The sequence below is a fragment of the Tachysurus fulvidraco genome, chromosome 20 (assembly GCF_022655615.1).
Source record: "Tachysurus fulvidraco isolate hzauxx_2018 chromosome 20, HZAU_PFXX_2.0, whole genome shotgun sequence".
Taxonomy (NCBI): domain Eukaryota; kingdom Metazoa; phylum Chordata; class Actinopteri; order Siluriformes; family Bagridae; genus Tachysurus; species Tachysurus fulvidraco.
This window is the reverse complement of record NC_062537.1, coordinates 9385568-9405304: the sequence shown is the minus strand read 5'-3', so window position 1 is coordinate 9405304 and position 19737 is coordinate 9385568. Positions and strand designations below refer to the sequence as shown.

The 19737-nt window shown below is 42.3% G+C and overlaps 2 protein-coding genes and 1 long non-coding RNA gene across 8 annotated transcripts; 1 reads left to right on the top strand and 2 right to left on the bottom strand.

Moving 5' to 3' along the window:
- The first annotated feature begins 2798 nt into the window (after nucleotides 1-2798).
- LOC125139739 lies at nucleotides 2799-13264 on the top strand. Of its 6 annotated transcripts, XR_007138823.1 has the most exons (8): nucleotides 2799-2973; nucleotides 7681-7853; nucleotides 8355-8617; nucleotides 10204-10262; nucleotides 10339-10410; nucleotides 10484-10546; nucleotides 10633-10785; nucleotides 11032-12105. XR_007138823.1 is itself a non-coding variant. In XM_047804960.1 (6 exons), the coding sequence occupies exons 1-6, from the start codon at nucleotides 2898-2900 to the stop codon at nucleotides 13247-13249; spliced, it is 543 nt and encodes a 180-aa protein (XP_047660916.1). In that variant the 5' UTR covers nucleotides 2799-2897; the 3' UTR covers nucleotides 13250-13264. The 6 variants fall into 6 exon arrangements, 3 of the variants coding, with proteins under 3 accessions (XP_047660916.1, XP_047660914.1, XP_047660915.1); XR_007138825.1 differs by lacking the exon at nucleotides 8355-8617; XR_007138824.1 differs by lacking the exon at nucleotides 10204-10262.
- Nucleotides 5961-12700, bottom strand: LOC125139741. The gene is made up of 3 exons (XR_007138827.1): nucleotides 12279-12700; nucleotides 11405-11516; nucleotides 5961-7469 (listed from the first exon to the last, which is right to left on the bottom strand). It is a non-coding gene; the product is annotated as an uncharacterized LOC125139741 (long non-coding RNA).
- Nucleotides 13265-13761: 497 nt separating the features above from the next.
- Nucleotides 13762-16788, bottom strand: LOC125139764 (proteasome assembly chaperone 1-like). Its single transcript, XM_047805112.1, has 7 exons — nucleotides 16698-16788; nucleotides 16104-16241; nucleotides 15740-15897; nucleotides 15531-15593; nucleotides 15072-15264; nucleotides 14063-14193; nucleotides 13762-13922 (listed from the first exon to the last, which is right to left on the bottom strand). Exons 1-7 carry the CDS (start codon nucleotides 16786-16788, stop codon nucleotides 13845-13847), a joined length of 852 nt encoding a protein of 283 aa, XP_047661068.1. The 3' UTR covers nucleotides 13762-13844.
- Between the last annotated feature and the right edge of the window lie 2949 nt (nucleotides 16789-19737).

Below are 19737 nucleotides of genomic sequence, written 5' to 3'. Positions count from 1 at the left end.
CCAGGGCGGCGCCGGAGGCAGAGCCAGAGACCAGAGCAGGACCGGAGACCAGGGTGGTGCTGGAGGCGGAGCCAGAGACCAGAGTAGGACCGGAGACCAGGGTGGTGCTGGAGGCGGAGCCAGAGACCAGAGCAGGACCGGGGACCAGGGTGGTGCTGGAGGCGGAGCCAGAGACCGGAACGGAGTTGGCAGCCAGGGTGGTGCTTTGGGCCTATGAACAGGGACAGGAGGTAGAAGGGCTGGCAAGTCCAGCGAAGCAAAACACAGGAAAACAGAAACATGCATAGGTTCAGGCCAGGCAGAGAGTTCAGGTAGTTTGGGTGTCATGATGGCGTCCTCTGACTCAGTCATTTCGGTCGACCCGGCCGATTCGGCTGGTTCCGTCAGCTCGGCCGGTTCCGTCGACCCGGTCGGTTCGGCAGGTTCCTTCGGCCCGGTCGGTTCCGTCGACCCGGACGGTTCTGCAGGTTCCTTCGACCCGGTCGGTTCCATCGACCCGGTCGGTCCGGTAGGTTCCATCGACCCGGCAGGTTCCGTCGACCCGGTCGGTTCCGTCGACCCGGTCGGTCCGGCAGGTTCCATCGACCCGGTCGGTTCCGTCGACCCGGTAGGTACGGCAGGTTCCATCGACACGGTCGGTTCCGTCGACCCGGTCGGCTCGGCAGGTTCGGCAGGTTCCATCGACCTGGTCGGTTCGGCAGGTTCCGTCGACCCGGTCGGTTCCGTCGACCCGGTCGGTTCGGCCGGTTCCGTCGACCCGGTCGGTTCGGCAGGTTCCATCGACCCGGTCGGTTCGGCAGGTTCCATCGGCCCGGTCGGTTCCGTCGACCCGGACGGTTCTGCAGGTTCCTTCGACCCGGTCGGTTCCGTCGACCCGGTCGGTCCGGTCGGTCCGGCAGGTTCCATCGACCCGGCAGGTTCCGTCGACCCGGACGGTTCGGCAGGTTCCGTCGACCCGGTCGGTTCCGTCGACCCGGTCGGTTCCGTCGACCCGGTCGGTTCGGCAGGTTCCGTCGACCCGGTCGGTTCCGTCGACCCGGTCGGTTCGGCAGATTCCATCGACCCGGACGGTTCGGCAGGTTCCGTCGACCCGGTCGGTTCCGTCGACCCGGTCGGTTCGGCAGGTTCCGTCGACCCGGTCGGTTCCGTCGACCCGGTCGGTTCGGCAGATTCCATCGACCCGGTCGGTTCCGGCGACCCGGCTGGTTCCGGCGACCCGGCTGGTCCAGCTGGCGGCTTAGGGATGCCGGCCGCCCGAGCCGACCTCATCGGGGTATCCGCCAGTTTGGAGACCAGCCAGTTAGCACGGACCTCAGCCGAGCTCGCCGGTACGGTAGCCATGGGAACTGGCTCAATCACGGATGTGCACGGGACTGGTCTGGGCGGAGGCCCTGTGGAGCATTCGGGCGTCCGTGGCTGATTCCACTCTGTGGCCCACGGATCCCGATGCTTGCTGCCCCCCCCCAAAAAATACTTACGGCCGGCTTCCGTCTCTACAGTGTTCACGCTCAGCGTGGACCCGTCCAGGAGCAACGCCAAGTTGACGAACTCCGAGAATGTCTTTATTTCTCTGGTAGACGGCATCAAATACCGCAGGATCTCCCTTAGTCCGTGCTTAAAAATGTCTTTGAGCGCCTTCTCATCGAAATTGACCTCGCTGCACAGGTCCAAGAATACCTCCGTGTACTCCTCAACTGGGGCGTCCTCCTGACGTAGGCAAAACAGGAGTTCTGCTGGATCCATTGGAGGTTGGTCGTTCTGTCACGACGTGACACGGTGAGACAAAGACGAGTGAGGATCCAAATGCAGTTTAGAGGTTTTTACTAAACAAAACACAAACAAACAGGCAGGCAACGCGGAACAAACAGGAAACGGGAACATGGACATGCACACACCAACACCAAAAACGACCAACAACATTGAAGTGAACAGACAGAGTATATATGGAGAACGAGAACCAATCACAAAACAGAGACAGACAAGGACTAAGACAAAACACCTGGGGAAGAGAATGAATGTAATTAGTGTCCATGGTAACAGATAGGTGGGCGGGGTCAACAATTAACATCAGGGAGAGACGGCAGACAGAAACAAGGGGAAAACACAGACAGACACATTACAGTCTGATTGAAAGACAGGAGTCTTTTTGTACATAATACATGCTGCAAACCATCCACTTCTGCTCTCTAGTACAATGTTGTGTGAGTTCAGTATCTGAACCCTCACTCCTTTCCACATAAGATTAAAAATCTGGCTGCTACCACGGTTTATTTTTGTGTACTTTCATGGCATTTAATCGCATCTTTGAGTCCAAAGTTTGATGCTTGATCCTAGGTTTGTGTTTATTATGTCATTAGTTACTGCTTGCTGTTGTTTTCCATAGTCTCAACATCTACAACCATAATTGTACATAAGTTATGTACAGTATTTTTACAGTGTTCTAACGGTGTAGTGTAGAGTTCAGTAGTGTGCTGGTGGATAGAAAACAAGTTGTCCCTGAACTCTGATGATAAACAGAACTGCAGGCTTCCTTTCGCTTACTGAGTTTAAGGCTGAGCTTATACATATGACAGATACTCTTTCTTCCAGGTGTGATAAGTAAATAAAAAAATACAGATATTATTAAAAAATGATAGGGAAAACTCTAGGAGTAAGAGAAGATGTTACAGAAATGAATCCACAGTGAATTAAAAAGGCCATAATCAAATCAACAAATGAATAAAGAGACATGTTGATCTGTTTATTGCTGAACAGCAGCAGGAAGACACTGGGTATTGTCCTGTGCCGGTACAGAGGGCGGATGGAGCTGTTGGAAGCACTTCCGGTCCACCGGATGGTGTAAACACGGGGAACTGAAACGTTAGCTGTTAAGTTGTACAGTTTTGGTGCTTTAAAGGATGGAGCTAAGGCTCTCAAATAGTTCTTATAGTTGCTTCTTGTGGCTATACAGCTTTGCTTTATGCGCAATCATAGGTAAGTTACATATTTATAGTAGAATGTATAGCGCTAACTAGCGAGCTAAGCCATTCTGTGTTGAGCTGAACAGTTAAAACGCTAAGCTAACGCTGTAGTGCATTGTTGTCCTGCTTGGTCTGTAGTTCAATAAGGTGATGATACTTCCCTTTCTGTATAGTTAGGTCGCCATTCACATAATTAATGTGTAACTAAACGTCACTTTATATTGTCTGTAGCTTTACAAAACAACTACTAACTACTAAAATAACTAGTAGATGCTCGGATCAGCTCAAACTTCACCCGAATCCTCTGCCACAAATAAGTCAACATAATACTGCTGCTTTTAAATGAACTTTTATTTATTTATTAAACAAAAGGTTATTTTTTGCACGGATTAAGCTACATTTTATAATAGCATAAACAAAGGCTTTACCCACTTTCAGACTTTGGCTGGAATGTCACCATTTCTGTCAGCTTTGTTTCCTATATTTATGCTTATTATTATTATTATCCATCCATCCATCCATCCATTTTCTACCGCTTATCCGGGGCCGGGTCGCGGGGGCAGCAGTCTAAGCAGGGATGCCCAGACTTCCCTCTCCTCAGACACTTCCTCCAGCTCTTCCGGGGGAATACCGAGGCGTTCCCAGGCCAGCCGAGAGACATAGTCGCTCCAGCGTGTCCTAGGTCTTCCCCGGGGCCTCCTCCCGATTGGACATGCCCGGAACACCTCCCCAGGGAGGCGTCCAGGAGGCATCCGAAACAGATGCCCGAGCCATCTCAGCTGACCCCTCTCAATGTGGAGGAGCAGCGGCTCTACTCTGAGCTCCTCCCGAGTGACTGAGCTCCTCACCCTATCTCTAAGGGTGCGCCCAGCCACTCTGCGGAGGAAACTCATTTCGGCCGCCTGTATCCGGGATCTTGTCCTTTCGGTCATGACCCAAAGCTCATGGCCATAGGTGAGGGTAGGAACGTAGATCGACTGGTAAATAGAGAGCTTCGCCTTGCGGCTCAGCTCTCTCTTCACCACAACAGATCGGTATATCGACCGCATCACTGCGGAAGATACACCGATCCGCCTGTCGATCTCCCGCTCCATCCTTCCCTCACTCGTGAACAGGACCCCAAGATACTTAAACTCCTCCACTTGGGGCAGGAACTCTCCACCAACCTGAAGTGGGCAAGCCACCCTTTTCCGGCTGAGAACCATGGCCTCGGACTTGGAGGTGCTGATTCTCATCCCCGCCGCTTCACACTCGGCTGCAAACCGTCCCAGTGCATGCTGAAGGTCCTGATTTGAAGAAGCCAACAGAACAACATCATCTGCAAAAAGCAGAGACGAAATCCTGTGGTCCCCAAACCTGACTCCCTCCGGCCCCCGACTGCGCCTAGAAATCCTGTCCATATAAATAATGAACAGGACCGGTGACAAAGGGCAGCCCTGCCGGAGTCCAACATGCACCGGGAACAAGTCTGACTTACACCCGGCAATGCGAACCAAACTCTTGCTCCGGTCATATAGGGACCGGACAGCCCTTAACAGAGGGCCCCGGACCCCATACTCCCAGAGCACCCCCCACAGGCCATCACGAGGGACACAGTCAAATGCCTTCTCCAGATCCACAAAACACATGTGGACTGGTTGGGCAAACTCCCATGAACCCTCCAGCAACCTGGTGAGGGTATAGAGATGGTCCAGTGTTCCACGACCAGGACGAAACCCGCATTGTTCCTCCTGCATCCAAGGTTCGACTATCGGCCGAATTCTCCTCTCCAGTACCCTGGCATAGACTTTTCCGGGGAGGCTGAGGAGTGTGATCCCCCTATAGTTGGAACACACCCTCCGGTCCCCCTTCTTAAACAGAGGGACCACCACCCCAGTCTGCCAGTCCAGAGGCACTGTCCCCAACCGCCACGCGATGTTGCAGAGGCGTGTCAGCCAAGACAGCCCCACAACATCCAGAGACTTAAGGTACTCAGGGCGGATCTCATCCACCCCCGGTGCCTTGCCACTGAGGAGCTTCTCAACTACCTCAGTGACCTCAGCTTGGGGGATCGACGAGTCCACCACCGAGCCCTCCGCCTCTGCTTCCTCAATGGAAGACATGTTGGTGGGGTTGAGGAGATCCTCGAAGTACTCCTTCCACCGTCTGAGGATGTCACCAGTCGAAGTCAGCAGATTCCCACTCCCACTGTAAACAGTGTGAGCAGGGCACTGCTTCCCCCTCCTGAGACGCCGGACGGTTTGCCAGAATTTCTTCGAGGCCAACCGATAGTCCTTCTCCATGGCCTCACTCTCACCTCCGGCAGAGCTTCAACCAGATCCCGAGGGAGGTTGGAGACATTGAGTCCGAGTGGACCATGTTCTCCACCTCCATTGTTGATGCAGCCGCACGGAGCTGTGGCCGTAAGGTCTCCGGTGCCTGTCGTGGCGGCAATCCCCGAACCCGGTGGTGGACCCCGGAAGTAAGGGATGCCGTCAAGCTGAAGAAGGAGTCCTATCGAGCCTGGTTGGCTCGGGGGACTCCGGAGGCAGCTGATAGTTACCGGAGGGCCAAGCGAGCTTCAGCCCGGGTGGTTGCAGAGGCAAAAACTCGGGTCTGGGAGGAGTTCGGTGAGGCCATTATTATTATTATTATTATTATTATTATTATTATTATTATTATTATTATTATTATTATAACACACCAAGACAAATTCCTGTACATTTAGACCCTATAATACCTGCAAAAATCTTGATTCTGATTCAGAACGTCCCAAACAGGCGAGTTATTTTTCACAATAACTCGATGCTTACAGGCTACAAAACACAATATATATTAATAGTTTCACCCAGAACTCCCACATTGTCCTCTGATATTTACAGCATCATTAATAACTTGTGCCAATCTCATCCACCTGAAATTAGTCTACATGTTTTTTTATTGTCTGACCCGTATTATTACTATAGCTATATAGTAACACAATATTGTCTTTTTTTTTTTTTTAGTAATGAGAAGCCTGTATTTATTGTTTAGCCCAAAATCCTAAGATATTATGCTTCTGTACTGAGTGCATTAACATTTTACATTACACTTTTTACTTCTTTTTCCTTAAACTTTGATTACTGTCTGAAACATACACAAACCCAATATATGATCTGTCCGAAGCATCCTATATTCCCACCACATTTGTACATCTTTTGAAATCTGTACATGAGTTTTTAATGTTTCTTTAGGATAAATAGATATTGTCTGTGCCAAGGTTTCTCAAATTGTTTATAGACAACCTCAACACAGATTTTAACTATTCACAAATTAGGCTCACTCTCTCACTAATATTTTGGTGGTGTTGAATCCAAGGAGCTTTTGTATTCTTTTTGTAAAACTTACTTTCTACCAACACACCGGATTAGGACCAAGTACAGTAGGTTAATGTCTATATGACTAATGTTTCTATAGTAACTATAAGTGTATCGTGAACATAATAACTTTGAGAATGATGGGTTGTGAGTTTCTCCACTGTGAAAAAAACAATTCACTTTGAGATCTGTTGCCCTGTGCTTAGTATGATGCTAGATATGTATATAATGAGTAATCACAAATTCTCTGTCACAAGCCTGAGTCGAGTCAGAAGTCCGGTCTACAGCCCTGTCCCCAATCCATAGTCTCACAAAGTAAACTCCTTTCTAACCATGAGTTATTCTCTGTCTCCTTAGGTCACCATTTTAATATTTAACACTAAATTAAATGTGAATTGTAGATTTTTATGATTTAGAAATAAACTTGCAGCTATAAGTATAAAATAAAGTTTTGCTCAAGCATAAGCTTTTGTACAGGGTTCCTGGTTTGTAGATCAGTCAGAGTTACATTTGTACCTGCAGTTCTCTCAGTGGTCAGTCAGTGCGGTTGGGTGGAAATACATAAATACACACAAGTCATATGTAATAGGGAAATGACACCATAGCTCAACACCAGCTGCAAAATTAGTTGGAGTTCAGTGCTGTAAAAGAGGAAGGGTTAGTAAATTCAATTTCATGGCATTTAATCGCTTCGATGAGTCTAAAGTTTGATGCTTGTTGTTGTTTTCCATAGTCTCAACATCTACACCAATACATGTGTGGAGGTTTAGTTGTTTTAATCCATTAAACATGGTACACTTCAATAAAATTCAATTCAGTTCAATTCAATCCAAATTTATCTGTATAGCACTTTTAACAGTGGACATTGTCTCAAAGCAGCTTTTCAGAACACCAGAAACATAGTACAAAAAGGAAGTACTCCCTTAGACGGAAGAGGATGAAACCTTGAGAGGAACCAGACTCAAAAGGAAACCTTGTCCTCATTTAAGGGACACTGGAGGGTGTGATTTCTAAATTTTTATAAACACCGGAGAGTGTTATTATGAATAATGTCCTTTCTACAGTCAGATACAGTCTGATATTGTGTATTGATTAGGAGATTGTTGTCCTTAAAGACCACATGGAGTTGGCATCTCCTCTTTGACTGTTCGAAACCCTCATGAAGCGAATACACCTGGAGGTGGATTAAAAGAAGTATTAAGATTAAAGTATTAATTAAAAGAATTAAACAAATAACTTCATCACCTTATATCATGAAGAATTCAAATCTCATTAGTACCACAGTTCGGCTCTTTTATCATGTTTTGTTCTATAACCCATAAGTGCTCCTCTTCCTCTGAGTTGTTTGAATGAGTCAAATGATTATTTTTAACTCTGTGTCACAGGTCTGCATCCAGTTGCTTCTATAGAAGTGTACACTCCCGCTGAGGTGTTTGTAGAAAATGGAACTGCTGGAATACTTAAATGTACTTTCAAATCAAATCAAGTGATCAGTAGCCAAGCATCAGTTTCCTGGTCATTCATTCCAGAGAGCTCTTTGGATTCTACTGGTGAAACTGTAAGCATCATTTTCCTCCTATGTTTGTGCAGTGAAATGTTTGATTTGTTTAAATAAACAAGATCATCGTGTAGTTTCAAACAGTATGAACATAGGCCCATATATATATAGCATCCTGTTTGCACAGCAGATTGGCAAATATCTATTTCAATTCTTTTTATATTTTTGACAGTTTGCTGTTTAGTTGTTTCTTATTTGTGTTTATCTACCATGATTCATGTTATCATTCACATCTAGAGTGGTTGTCTCTTGAGTGGCATGTCAGTTCTATAAAAGCAGGTTATTATGTGGCAGATATGCCAAAATAAACCAGAGACACAGGCAAAACAGGTGTGTTGGCATTAAATGTTTGGTGGTGTGTTAAGACACAAAAAGACTAGTCAGTTTAGTAAAAAACAAACAAGTGGCCTAAAGAAAAACTATGAGACGAAACAGCACCATTTTGGTTTTAGCTTCAATTTTCTCAGCCAGCGTAGTTATCTTGTTACGTTTGCTTTGCAGATCTTCCACTATGCTGGCGGGAAAGAATTCCCAGACTTCCCTTAACCTCAACTGACTGTGCCTTAGTCTTCCTCACTCAACATCACTGCCTGACCTCACTAAAGGCTGTATTCTTGAGGCTGAATTGAGGCTAGAGGCTGAATTCTCCTGTGTCAAAATTTAGTGGAAATCCATTCCAGGGGGAACTAAAAGCACATGCATGTGTGATTGGCAGGGGTCAACAAACCTTTGGCCAAACAATATATTATATCATATCCCCTAATGTGAGTTTTTCTGTTGCTGTTGTTTTTTTAATCTGCGATTTTAAAAGTGTAATCACAGGGCACCATGCATAACTTATTCACAACTCTGGGCAATTTACTGATTAAACCCAGAGACTGAACCTGTGCTTCCCTGTGCACCATTATACCAGCCAAAAAAGTTTAAAAAATAACTAAATAAATGTCTAGATTATTTGCAGAATTGCAGCCTATTAACAAATATTCACTAAAGATATATATATATATATATTGATTGTACTACCATTTTCAATAGATTGCAATATGCAGTGTTTTCCAATAGTGGTAAAGTTTCAGAGTTTCATGAACATAATTGCGTTACTTTAGGACAGTTGACTCTGCAATAGTATTAGGTTCCCCTTTCTGTAAGGAGTACCGGCTAAAACTGCTTAGCGCCGTATACTCCCAGTTCATCTCAGGCAATGTGAGCAGTCATGCATCAGTGCACACGCACGTGAACACATTCACCAAGTGTGAGTACACAATGTTCCTGCAAGCTTTGTGCTGAATGTATTTTCACAGTTAGATTTTATTCAGCAGCGAAGGCCTCGACAATTTAACTCCCTAATAATTAATATATTATGTGTTCATATTATTAATATATATACATTTATAAACACATTCTCTACTATACGTTTATTCTATAAATGTGCTTTATATTTACACTCTTTAGTCATAATTTACCTTCTAAGTGCTCATTTTAGGTATACATCTTATCCATAAACAAAAAGGGGTCACAAACGATCGGAAAGAACCAGGCTATACAGCTGCAATACACAATATGACAATGACATGAGTATCAGACAGACTAATGTCAGTATCACAACTGTGATTAAAAAAGCTGTCCTGTAGTTCTAAACACTAACCAAAGGCTGTGGATGGAAAAAAGATGAGCTATGTCAGAGCTCTATATCCACTAATAGGGAACAACCGGAAGTGTGTGTAATAATATGAACACAGTATTTAAATGTGGGGTCGTATCTGAAAACAGTCAGGCTACATTCAGTAAGTGTTCCTACAGTACCTTTGTAATGTACCTCCATCTAACTATATTCATACATTTATCTATATTAATTTAAAAATCGATTGATGAATCGATTAAAAAGGCAACAAATAACATGTAACATGAAAATGAGGCATGAATTGTAAAACAATGGATATTCATTAAGCTAGTGAGGATTTGTAAATATACTATTTATATTTATACTAGTAAATTGACTATAGGACTATTTCATGGGTAAATAGGTTAATCAGGTGAGTTGCTTGTATATCACAATTAGGAGTATGAATATTCTCTGTCTGTCTCTGTGTGATGCATGGAAACACACAACACTGTCCACCAGGGGGGTATTCCAGAAAGCTTGGTTAACTTACCATTTGGTAAATCATAACCTCTGGGTTGATTTACCCCAAACTAATCTTGTGGTGCAAGATTAATTTTTATGTAGGCTTATTTTATTTAACTGCATATGATGTATAGGCTACTGTGATCTTAGTCTGACATGTTACTCTTTTCATGTATTATTTTCTTTGATAATATTGAGAATTTAATGGGTTGTGTGTTCTTATAGATACTGATGGACGGATTGTATTATTGGATCCTCCAGAAAGAACACAGTCTGTCACAGTTGTAAGTGATTTGTTGTCAGGTACCTTTAGTTACTTTTAGGTTGTTACTTGAATATACTTGAATATTTCTCCTGTAGGATGAAGATGATGACGATGAAGAGACCACATCTGCTGTGACAGAAGTGGACAATGCTAGTAGATCCACTGAGGTATGATGCATACCATTATAACGTATGGTGCCTTTTGGCATTAGAGTAACAAACTGTCATTGTCCTTTCACAGTACATACCTAGGGATTTTCCCACAGATGAGGGTCCTTCAACCTCAGCACACAATCTAAGCAGGGTAAGAATTTGTGTCCAGGTGTCCATATTTGAATTTTATGGTCTGACCAAACAATCTCATTCATTACATTTTTTTCCACTTCCTAGTTGCCAGCAAAGGAGCTGTATAATGTCCATCTTCAAAAACAAATAAGAAAAAGTGACATGGAGATGGACCTTATACAGCTTCAAATGGAAGAGAAAAGGCTCCTCATTAAAAAAGCAGCACTTGAAATTAAATTACTGGAGCATCGCCTTAAGGTGAGAACTTTAATCTATTGCATGTTGAAAGTGGTGTGTGTGTGTGTGTGTGTGTGTATGTATGTATGTGTATGTGTAAAGCAATATAAAAAAAAATTTTTTTTATTGAATTTTACTTTTATTGGCTTTCAGGAAATAAAGAAATAACCTGCCTGGGAGACCAGTGCAAAAAAATTAATAAAAGTAATTTTGACAGATCCTGTCTCTCAAAAGTCTTCTGTCTCTGTTGGCCTCTAAAATCTGTAGGTGTTCCTCTGGGCCATCTTCCTCAATACAAGGAGGGTGGCTCTCTCCTCTTATAGTGGCAATATTGTGAAGCACAACACAAGCCACTAAAATGTCGCATGCTCTCTCTGGACTAACCCGGAGCTTACGAAGACACTGAAACCGAGATTTGAGGATCCCTATAGTCATCTCCACCTTGGCCCGTGTTCGGCTGTGAGCCAGGTTAAACCGTGTCTGTGGTCCAGGCTCAGATTCAGGGTAGGGTGTCATTAAATAGGGCAGACAAGTGTATCCTCTGTCCCCCAGCAAGTAACCATTGTACTGTTCTGTAATGACTGAAGTGTACAACACAAATAGAATGTAAAAAAAAACAATTGTATAAAGCAAAACATACCCTGCTGAAATGTCTGGCATAATGATGACTCGAGGAAAATTCTGGCAGCATGCACAGATCCTGGCCATTTTGCCTCGACATTGGTAATGATTTGGGTTGCCTCACATATTACCTAGTTAGTGGAAAAAGTAATGATTTTAAGAAGGGAAAAAATTAAGTTGTTACCTGCACAATGATACTATGAATAGATTTCCTATTGACATAGTCTCCCTCATTTATTGGTGGAGCTTTAATAGGAATGTGAATGCCATCAATGCACCCAATTACATTTGGAAACCATGAAACAGAAAGTTATGGAAGTATGAAGTGTGTGTGCGCATAATGAATACATGTATAGATATAAATAATATGACTAAATATTAAATATATGCCACTCTGTGGAATTCGTCTTTAATAACAAGCAGAGGTTTATGGCCAGGGAACCGCACAAACGTGGGTAAGAACTGTTTAAGTGCCAGACATACTGTACGAACGGCTCTACACACAGTTGCCTTTCCCACATGCTCTGAATCGCCGACACTGTACAAAAAATGGGCAGACGCAAAAAACCTAAGTGCTAAGCGCAGAACCGCGGTTTGTCATATTTGCGATATGCGGTTTTAAAAGACGTGTTAAATAAACTAACGAATCTTTTGAAAAACGATAACGCTCTTTCAAATATTCATTAGGGTATGCAAACACATCAGTACGCGGTCTTATAACCCTCTCCCGACGAAAAAACCATGCTCACCAGCCTTCTGCAACGAAGTTACACTGAAACATAACCTGCTCCCGAGCAGGTTATCTTCAGAGAGTCAGTTGCTATGGTTACATACATACTCAGAAAGTTACCTCCGTTTTTGGAACCGAAAGTTGAGGTTATCCACGAACTTACCCTTAAACATACCCAGGTATGTCACATAACCTGCTTTCTGGAATACCCCCCTGATGTTTTGTTGTATTGAAGATCTTCATGGTTGTGATTTACCGTCACTCGATATTCAGTATATAACAGCACTCTAGCTTGTGTGAAATTGCTTAAATATGCCATCATAAGAGTTCATTAGTTGTGATTTACACCTTAAGCTTAATCAGGTCATAAGCAGACAGATCTACAAGATCCAGATCTGAACTTTTTAAAAGGAGCAGCAGTTTGATGCTTTGTGCCGTAACTCTGCGCAATGTCCATATATGACAAAATCGCTTACAAAATGTTCTCATTTTGGGAAACAAAGCCCAGTCTTACTGTTCAAAGCAATTACATTATGCTGCGTGTTATGTAATTCATAAGCCACTGAATAAAATACCTGCGAATGTATATCAAAAACTCATATCTAGAAGTAAAATACATTATTATATGACATTTAATCTCCCATTTCTATGTGTTTTAATCTCCCATTTCACAAATATGTGATTGTTGCATATTTGTGACAACTTGCAGAGAAAATTCCATAAGAAACAACTCTCTGGGTTAATTAGAATCACGTAATTGGTGACAGGTCTTTGATAATTCCAAACATGAGTTCCAGTCATGAGTTGTTATTGGGTTATTATTATTATTATTATTATTATTATTATTATTATTATTATTATTACTACTATGCAACAAGGTTATTTAAAGGTTGTTCCTTCTCTCTTTTCCCAATATTCCCAAAATTTCTTTTGACCATTCGTTTTTCACTGCAGTTTTGTTAGTCGCTATATCCCAGTAAATACCTGATATGTGTTCAGCTTAGTCAGTTTAATTGCTGCCTGCAATTTGAACAGAGGTGCGGAGACTTTTTATAGCCCCTGTGCAGCTGATTACGGAAGGTAATCTCAGGATGACTCACATTTTTATTACATTCTTCTTCACATAAGGAATGAACGGATCCGGCACTACAGGTCTACGTTCTGTTCCTGGAACTGAGGGGTGATGTTGTAATGCTTTATTTCATTTAAAATCATTTTGCGTGATGATTGTTTTCCAAATATCAATAAAGCAAATGTATTTGCAATTAGTGAGTTATTTATCAGTGTGTGTGTGTGTGTGTGTGTGTGTGTGTGTGTGTGTGTGTGTGTGTGTGTGTGTATATATATATATACACATATATACACATATATACATACACTTTAAAATTCTTCCAGAGCTTCACTAATATTTGCAGCACATTTTGTATATTTCCATGTTCATAATTTCCAACTGCATTTGTATACTACTAAAACAAAATAAATAAATAAATAAATAAATTTCTTCATTTTCCAGAATACACAAGAACCCTTAAGGTTTCTACGTGCTCTGTAATGCAACCAGTGCTGACCTCAGAAGCAGAAATTAAAGTCTAATATTTTGCGCCACCTGCTGCCCAGAAAAGAAATTTCATAAAAAGTCCACAATGTCCCAGAGCACAGTGTGTTTAATGTGTTGCCATAAAAATACGTTACAGATAGAAAAGCAGTGTACACCTCTGAGGAGCTTCCTCTATGTGTAAAGATTGCTGTGTGCATCGTTAACCCTGGTTAATTTCTGCCGTATTTCCATTTTTGGACTTGTTTCCAGCTAAAGAGAAAAAAAAGAAAAAGAGTGAAAGACTGATGAATCATCATAATCCTCTTGACTGTGTGCTTACTAAACATAAATAGATCAATTATAGATGAATAATATATAAATCAGGTAAAAAAATAAAGTGAGAACCTCACCTTCACCCGTGTGCTGAAACATGACAAGGCGGGTTTAAAGGTTTCCATAGTGACAGAGTCGGGATGGAGGGCATCACTGAAGCACTGGAAGAGGACAGCTGGTATGTGCTGAACCTGACACTGATTGAGCACTAGAGAGAAAAATATGAACGCACACAGGCTTGTCAGTGAACCTCTCAACACATATACTGTGAAGAAATTTTTAAGGGTAACTAAGAGCAAATTATATCATAATAATGCAACAAGGATGTCCTAAAGGTCAGGAACCAGAGCCTAAATCCAGATATACATAATTTGTATTTATTATTTAAAACACATGCTCTACATATTCAATCTTTTGCTTCATGCATTTTCTCAGCTGCTGTATCACGTTTTCACAGATTTTTTCCCCTTGGTTACTGGCTTTCTGGAAATCCAGTGAAATCGAAGTTTATTACACATGCCTGCCTCAGCTTGCTGCCTTACTTTAATTGAGACCCATGTAGGAATGTACCAATGGTTCTAGGGTCCATTTTATTTAAATATAAAGAAGACAGGAAAGAAGTGTCTATGAGATGCTAGAACAGCCTAATGTGTAATGGGTGGGTATAGCTGCTATTTCTGATTTTTTAATTTGGAAATAAAGAATATATTTTTGTAATGTCTCATTTGCAGAAAAAAAACATTTTGCAGGGTGATAACAGGGTTATGTAATTCTGGTGAATTTTGGAGCAAATTTTCTAGAACAACAAAAGAAAGGTAAAACATTCCACCTACTACTACTATTAATAATAATAATAAAATAAAAACTGATTTTATCACATGTTCCCATAATCCTACACTGGGGACTGAAGGTCAGAGACTTTTATTTAAGTTTTTCTGCACAAGCTTATGGAGTCCAGGCCAGCTCAATTACACACTGTCATGTGGAAAAGGGAGAAAGAAAAGAAAAAAGAAAACGCATGTACATAAGTCCATCCTTGAGTGTAATGAAACCTTGTCCTAGTGAGTGTTGATGAGTGAGCTGTACCTGCAGCAGGAAGGCCTGTGATGATATTGGGCTGCTCCAGTAGAGGGCAAGGCAAGTTGTGTGTAAATGTGCTAGTCTTTAGAGCACGTAAGAATGGAGCACCATTCACGTAATGTGGACTTTTGTACTCAGCAAGTGGAGAATCGGACAACACCGTCACAGTCAGTCCTCTGCTCTGCAGGTTGCCCAAAACCTAATAACAGAACAGTAATGTGTTGTAACAAACTGCAGATACATTGCTAGTCAAAAGACTGGACGCACCTATTCATAAGGAATTTACCATTTCATGTTATTGTAAAACAATTATAATTATATATTATTTTATATTTGGCAACAAAAAATACAAACAATTCATACTTTCCATATTCGAAAGTCTTGGAAATCAGTATTTATACAGAAAAGGTGCCTTTCCTGTTTAAATTATTGGAGCAGACATTACAGAGTGAGAGTTTTATATACCTTTTCAGCCCACTGGAACAGCTGATCTTCTGCAATATAGCATGTACACTGGCAGATAAGAACCTGTCTCAAATAGAACAGAAACCATCAGTTTCTCTTAGTCAAACATCTGAGGTTCTGAATGTATAGTGTATAGACAACGTCTGTGTGTGTGTGTGTGTGTGTGTGTGTGTGTGTGTGTGTGTGTGTGTGTGTGTGTGCGCACTCACAGACGGACAGCTCTTCTGCTGGTAGAAAATACAGCCAGGTTCTTCAGGGAGGGGAGCCTTGTCCGGCCGAATGGAACCACGACTCCTTTCATTCCACAGAGACACCCATCCGACCTGCATCCAGCCCTCATAGCTAAGAATGTATGCAGAGACAAAACCTGTATCCGGAGAAACGATAATCCATAAATACATGGCGCATAAAGCACACCATACTCGAAAACAATTTTAAGGTGTGTTATTCACTGAACTGTGGCATGATAACAGCAATATACATTTAAATTCTGCATCAACAACAACAATAAATTCTGACATGTGGTTGATGATTCAATATTTCTCCTGACCGAATGACGCAATGGGAATTTACCTGCAGCATTTGGTCCCACTGCTATGATCAGATCAGAGCACTGGAGCTTATCAGTGCTCTCTACTGCTCTGGAAACCTCTGGACACCACCTGGTATGAACCTCTCTGTACAGTATAAGGCAAAAGAATGATTTGACTCCTTACATTGTATCCATTAATATTATTAGTCCTGCAGTATACAGCATTACCCAAACTGACATGTTCAGCATGCTCCGTTTTCATTTCTTCCTCTCTCTAAGACATTAAAAAAAGAACTGCTGGAATTTAACTTCTTCCCCAAACAATTGATCTTCATTTAGAACTTAGAAAAACATCCAGTGTGTGGTCAACCCTCTGAGTGAAGCGAGTCTAGGAGAAAATCACTAGTGTGTTCCAAACTTCACCAACAATACAGCAAAAAGTTTCAGATATAAAGTACTTTAGACTTTTGTTTAATAGTTTGTTGGCCACTGCATAATTCCAGATGCATTACTTCATGGTGTCAAAGTCTGCACTGTTATTCTAAAACAGTAAAAAAAGCAGGGGAACAATTATGTGACTAAGAGGTACAGCATATGGCCGCATGGTGCGCCGACAACAACCTGCTCCTTAACACCAGCAAAACAAAAGGAGCTCATCATTGACTTCAGGAGGGAGAGAGGAGGCACACATGCCCCATCCAGTTTCAAGTTCCTGGGGATCCACATCTTGCCCCCTTTCCACCAGAAATAACCAGGTGCTGGTTCAGAGCTGGTGCTGGTTCGAAGTTGGTTCCACTGGCGAGCCTTCTATGAACCGGTTTGCCTTTCTATCGGCTAGAGAGCCATCACAGAGCCGAGTCTTACATCACTGTATACAACGTTATACAGCAATGTTAGTGTAGCAGCGGCAAACACAAACAACATCAACAATGGCGGATGTTGCCTTACTGTTAATGCTCATGGGTTTTCGAACCTACATTGGCATCCAAACGCGGCAAATCCTGATTTAAAATGATTTAAAAATGGCACTAATGACGTTCACTTTTGTCTAGTATAGTATAGTTTAGTATAGTATAGTATAGTATAGTATAGTGTATTACATGGCAGGTACATTTTATTTGGCCTTCTGAACTAGAAGGATTGTGTTTGGATGGGCTTCCAGGGTTTCCCGCAGAAAATTTGTTAGTTAAGGCGGCAGGGTTGGACGTTGTACTACATTTAACAATTATTAAACAGGCACGTGCAACCTAGCTAGCAGGTGAAGAACTCAAACAACAAAATCACCAGCTAACTTACTTTAAATTTGCAAGAACTATAGACTAAATAGTCTTTAAGTCTTTGTAGACTTAAATAAACCCTAAAGCATTAGTCCACTTACAGTTCTTACGGACACGCGTTTTATCAACTGGCTAGTGCAGGGATCGGCAACCCGCGGCTCTGGAGCCGCAAGTGGCTCTTTCATCCCTCTGCTGCGCCTCCCTGTAGATTTGGAAAATAAATATTGAATTAAAATTTATTTTATTTTATTTAGTTAGTTTAGTTTAACTAATTTAGTTAGCATAGTTTAAATATGTCATTCTAAGATTATGATGCTCTTGTAATATTTTTATTTTGTCGCAAAAAATATGCGTCATAACTGCCGACTTGCGAAATCCGACACACAGAAGCAGACGCATTTTTGGTTTGCTGCAGCCGGCAAGTTAAAATTTTGATGTCATGAATAAGAAGAGGACTCAATTAGACATTGAACATTTTATTTGAAAGTAACCTTCAACCCAGCATCTTTTTTGTTAAAGGCAGGGTCTCCGATTTTTGAAAGCCAATGTCGACATTTGAAATCACCAAAACAAACACACCCCTAACCCAAATGGGTCCCACCCCTGTATTTATAGCTCCACCCACACATACGTAACCCAGGCAACTAATGGAAAGAAATGTGTCTATCATAGCTGAAGGGAAGAACAATACGATTGCAGATAAACAAACAAGTAAAAATGACACACAAGCATAATCATGCAAAGAACGGCATATATTAGTTCTGTGAAACAAAACAAAACCAATGTTACTCTCCTATCGAGAAGGAAAAAAACAACCTCGGCGTCTTAAGTAAAGTTGGCCACATATTCACAGATTGGTGTTTCCCGAGTCAATAACTCCTGAGCTAAGCGCTGTTACTACACAAAACGCGGTTGTAGCTGCCTCTCTCCATTACTACGATAGAAAAGAGGTGTTATTTGTGTAGTAACAGTGTTTAGCTCAGGAGTTAGTGACTCGGGAAACTCCAATCTGTGAATATGCGGCCAACTTCCTGCTCCTTCAGTTCTCTCCAGCGCTGGAAAGCTGATCCTATATTAAAACGGGTCTTATTAACTATATTAACTTCTACTTCTTGCCTTATCGTAAGCCTTTCTTCGCTTTCTTTCTTTGTTTTTATCCTCCATGTCATCCTACATGCGCACTGAACACTCTCTCCGCGGCATATTGACAAGCCCCGCCCCTTTCTGCTCATTGGCTACACGTTAGTTTTGATTTTTGTTTATTATTCGGCCCGACTCAGTTTTCTGAAGCATTTCTCAAAAATCGGAGGCCCTGCCTTTAAGGTTAGTGCAAACTGTTCAAAATATTTTTGTTTGCCGGCAGAAATAAAATTTCGTTTACTCGGTAGCAGTTCATTGATTTCATAAATGCAACATACAGTTTTTTCTATACTTTCCATAAAGGTAGAAAACGATATATGCAGTGTTATCTTCATTTTAGATGTCAAAAGGGTTTTGTGGATCCCTGTGTTTTTTTTTCCGTGGGAAACGGGTCCAATTGGCTCTTTGAGTGTTTAAGGTTGCCAACCCCCGGGCTACTTATCCTCTAGCCGTGTGGCGCGCGTGCTCGCTGTGTGAAGCGCGTCCGCGCTATTCTCCGAGATGCACTTGACGGCCCTTTTGTGCAGCGGAATTTTTTTTTTGGACGACCTAGTTAAGGCGGTAGGGTTTCCCAGCTTAGGCGGGCCGCCCGGACTGCAAAGTGCTGCGGGAAACTATATTCTATGATGTGATGATACTGTGCTGCTGCGAGTCGACTGACAGTTCTGCAGCAGCACTGCAATTGGGTGGAAATACATAAATACACACAAGACATATGTAATAGGAAAATGACATCATATCTCAACACTAGCTACCTAAAATTAGTTGGAGTTCACAGTGCTGTAAAAGAGGAAAGGTTAGTAAATTCAAAGAATACAGGAGTCTGATTGAAAGACAGGAGTCTTTTTGTACATAATACATGCTGCAAACCATCCACTTCTGCTCTCTAGTACAATGTTGTGTGAGTTCAGTATCTGAACCCTCACTCCTTTCCACATAAGATTAAAAATCTGGCTGCTACCACGGTTTATTTTTGTGTACTTTCATGGCATTTAATCGCATCTTTGAGTCCAAAGTTTGATGCTTGATCCTAGGTTTGTGTTTATTATGTCATTAGTTACTGCTTGCTGTTGTTTTCCATAGTCTCAACATCTACAACCATAATTGTACATAAGTTATGTACAGTATTTTTACAGTGTTCTAACGGTGTAGTGTAGAGTTCAGTAGTGTGCTGGTGGATAGAAAACAAGTTGTCCCTGAACTCTGATGATAAACAGAACTGCAGACTTCCTTTCGCTTACTGAGTTTAAGGCTGAGC

What these genes read in the sequence shown, in the direction of transcription:
- LOC125139739 (XM_047804958.1), top strand. Translation starts at nt 2,898, where the DNA reads ATGGAGCTAAGGCTCTCAAATAGTTCTTATAGTTGCTTCTTGTGGCTA. An exon ending in TGCTTTATGCGCAATCATAG is followed by an intron (nt 2,974 to 7,680) that starts GTAAGTTACATA and finishes TCTGTGTCACAG; the next exon opens with GTCTGCATCCAGTTGCTTCT. An exon ending in ATGCTAGTAGATCCACTGAG is followed by an intron (nt 10,411 to 10,483) that starts GTATGATGCATA and finishes GTCCTTTCACAG; the next exon opens with TACATACCTAGGGATTTTCC.
- LOC125139764 (XM_047805112.1), bottom strand. Translation starts at nt 16,788, where the DNA reads ATGTGGATCCCCAGGAACTTGAAACTGGATGGGGCATGTGTGCCTCCT. An exon ending in AGCAGAAGAGCTGTCCGTCT is followed by an intron (nt 15,594 to 15,739) that starts GTGAGTGCGCAC and finishes TATTTGAGACAG; the next exon opens with GTTCTTATCTGCCAGTGTAC. An exon ending in TGTTCCAGTGGGCTGAAAAG is followed by an intron (nt 15,265 to 15,530) that starts GTATATAAAACT and finishes TTCTGTTATTAG; the next exon opens with GTTTTGGGCAACCTGCAGAG.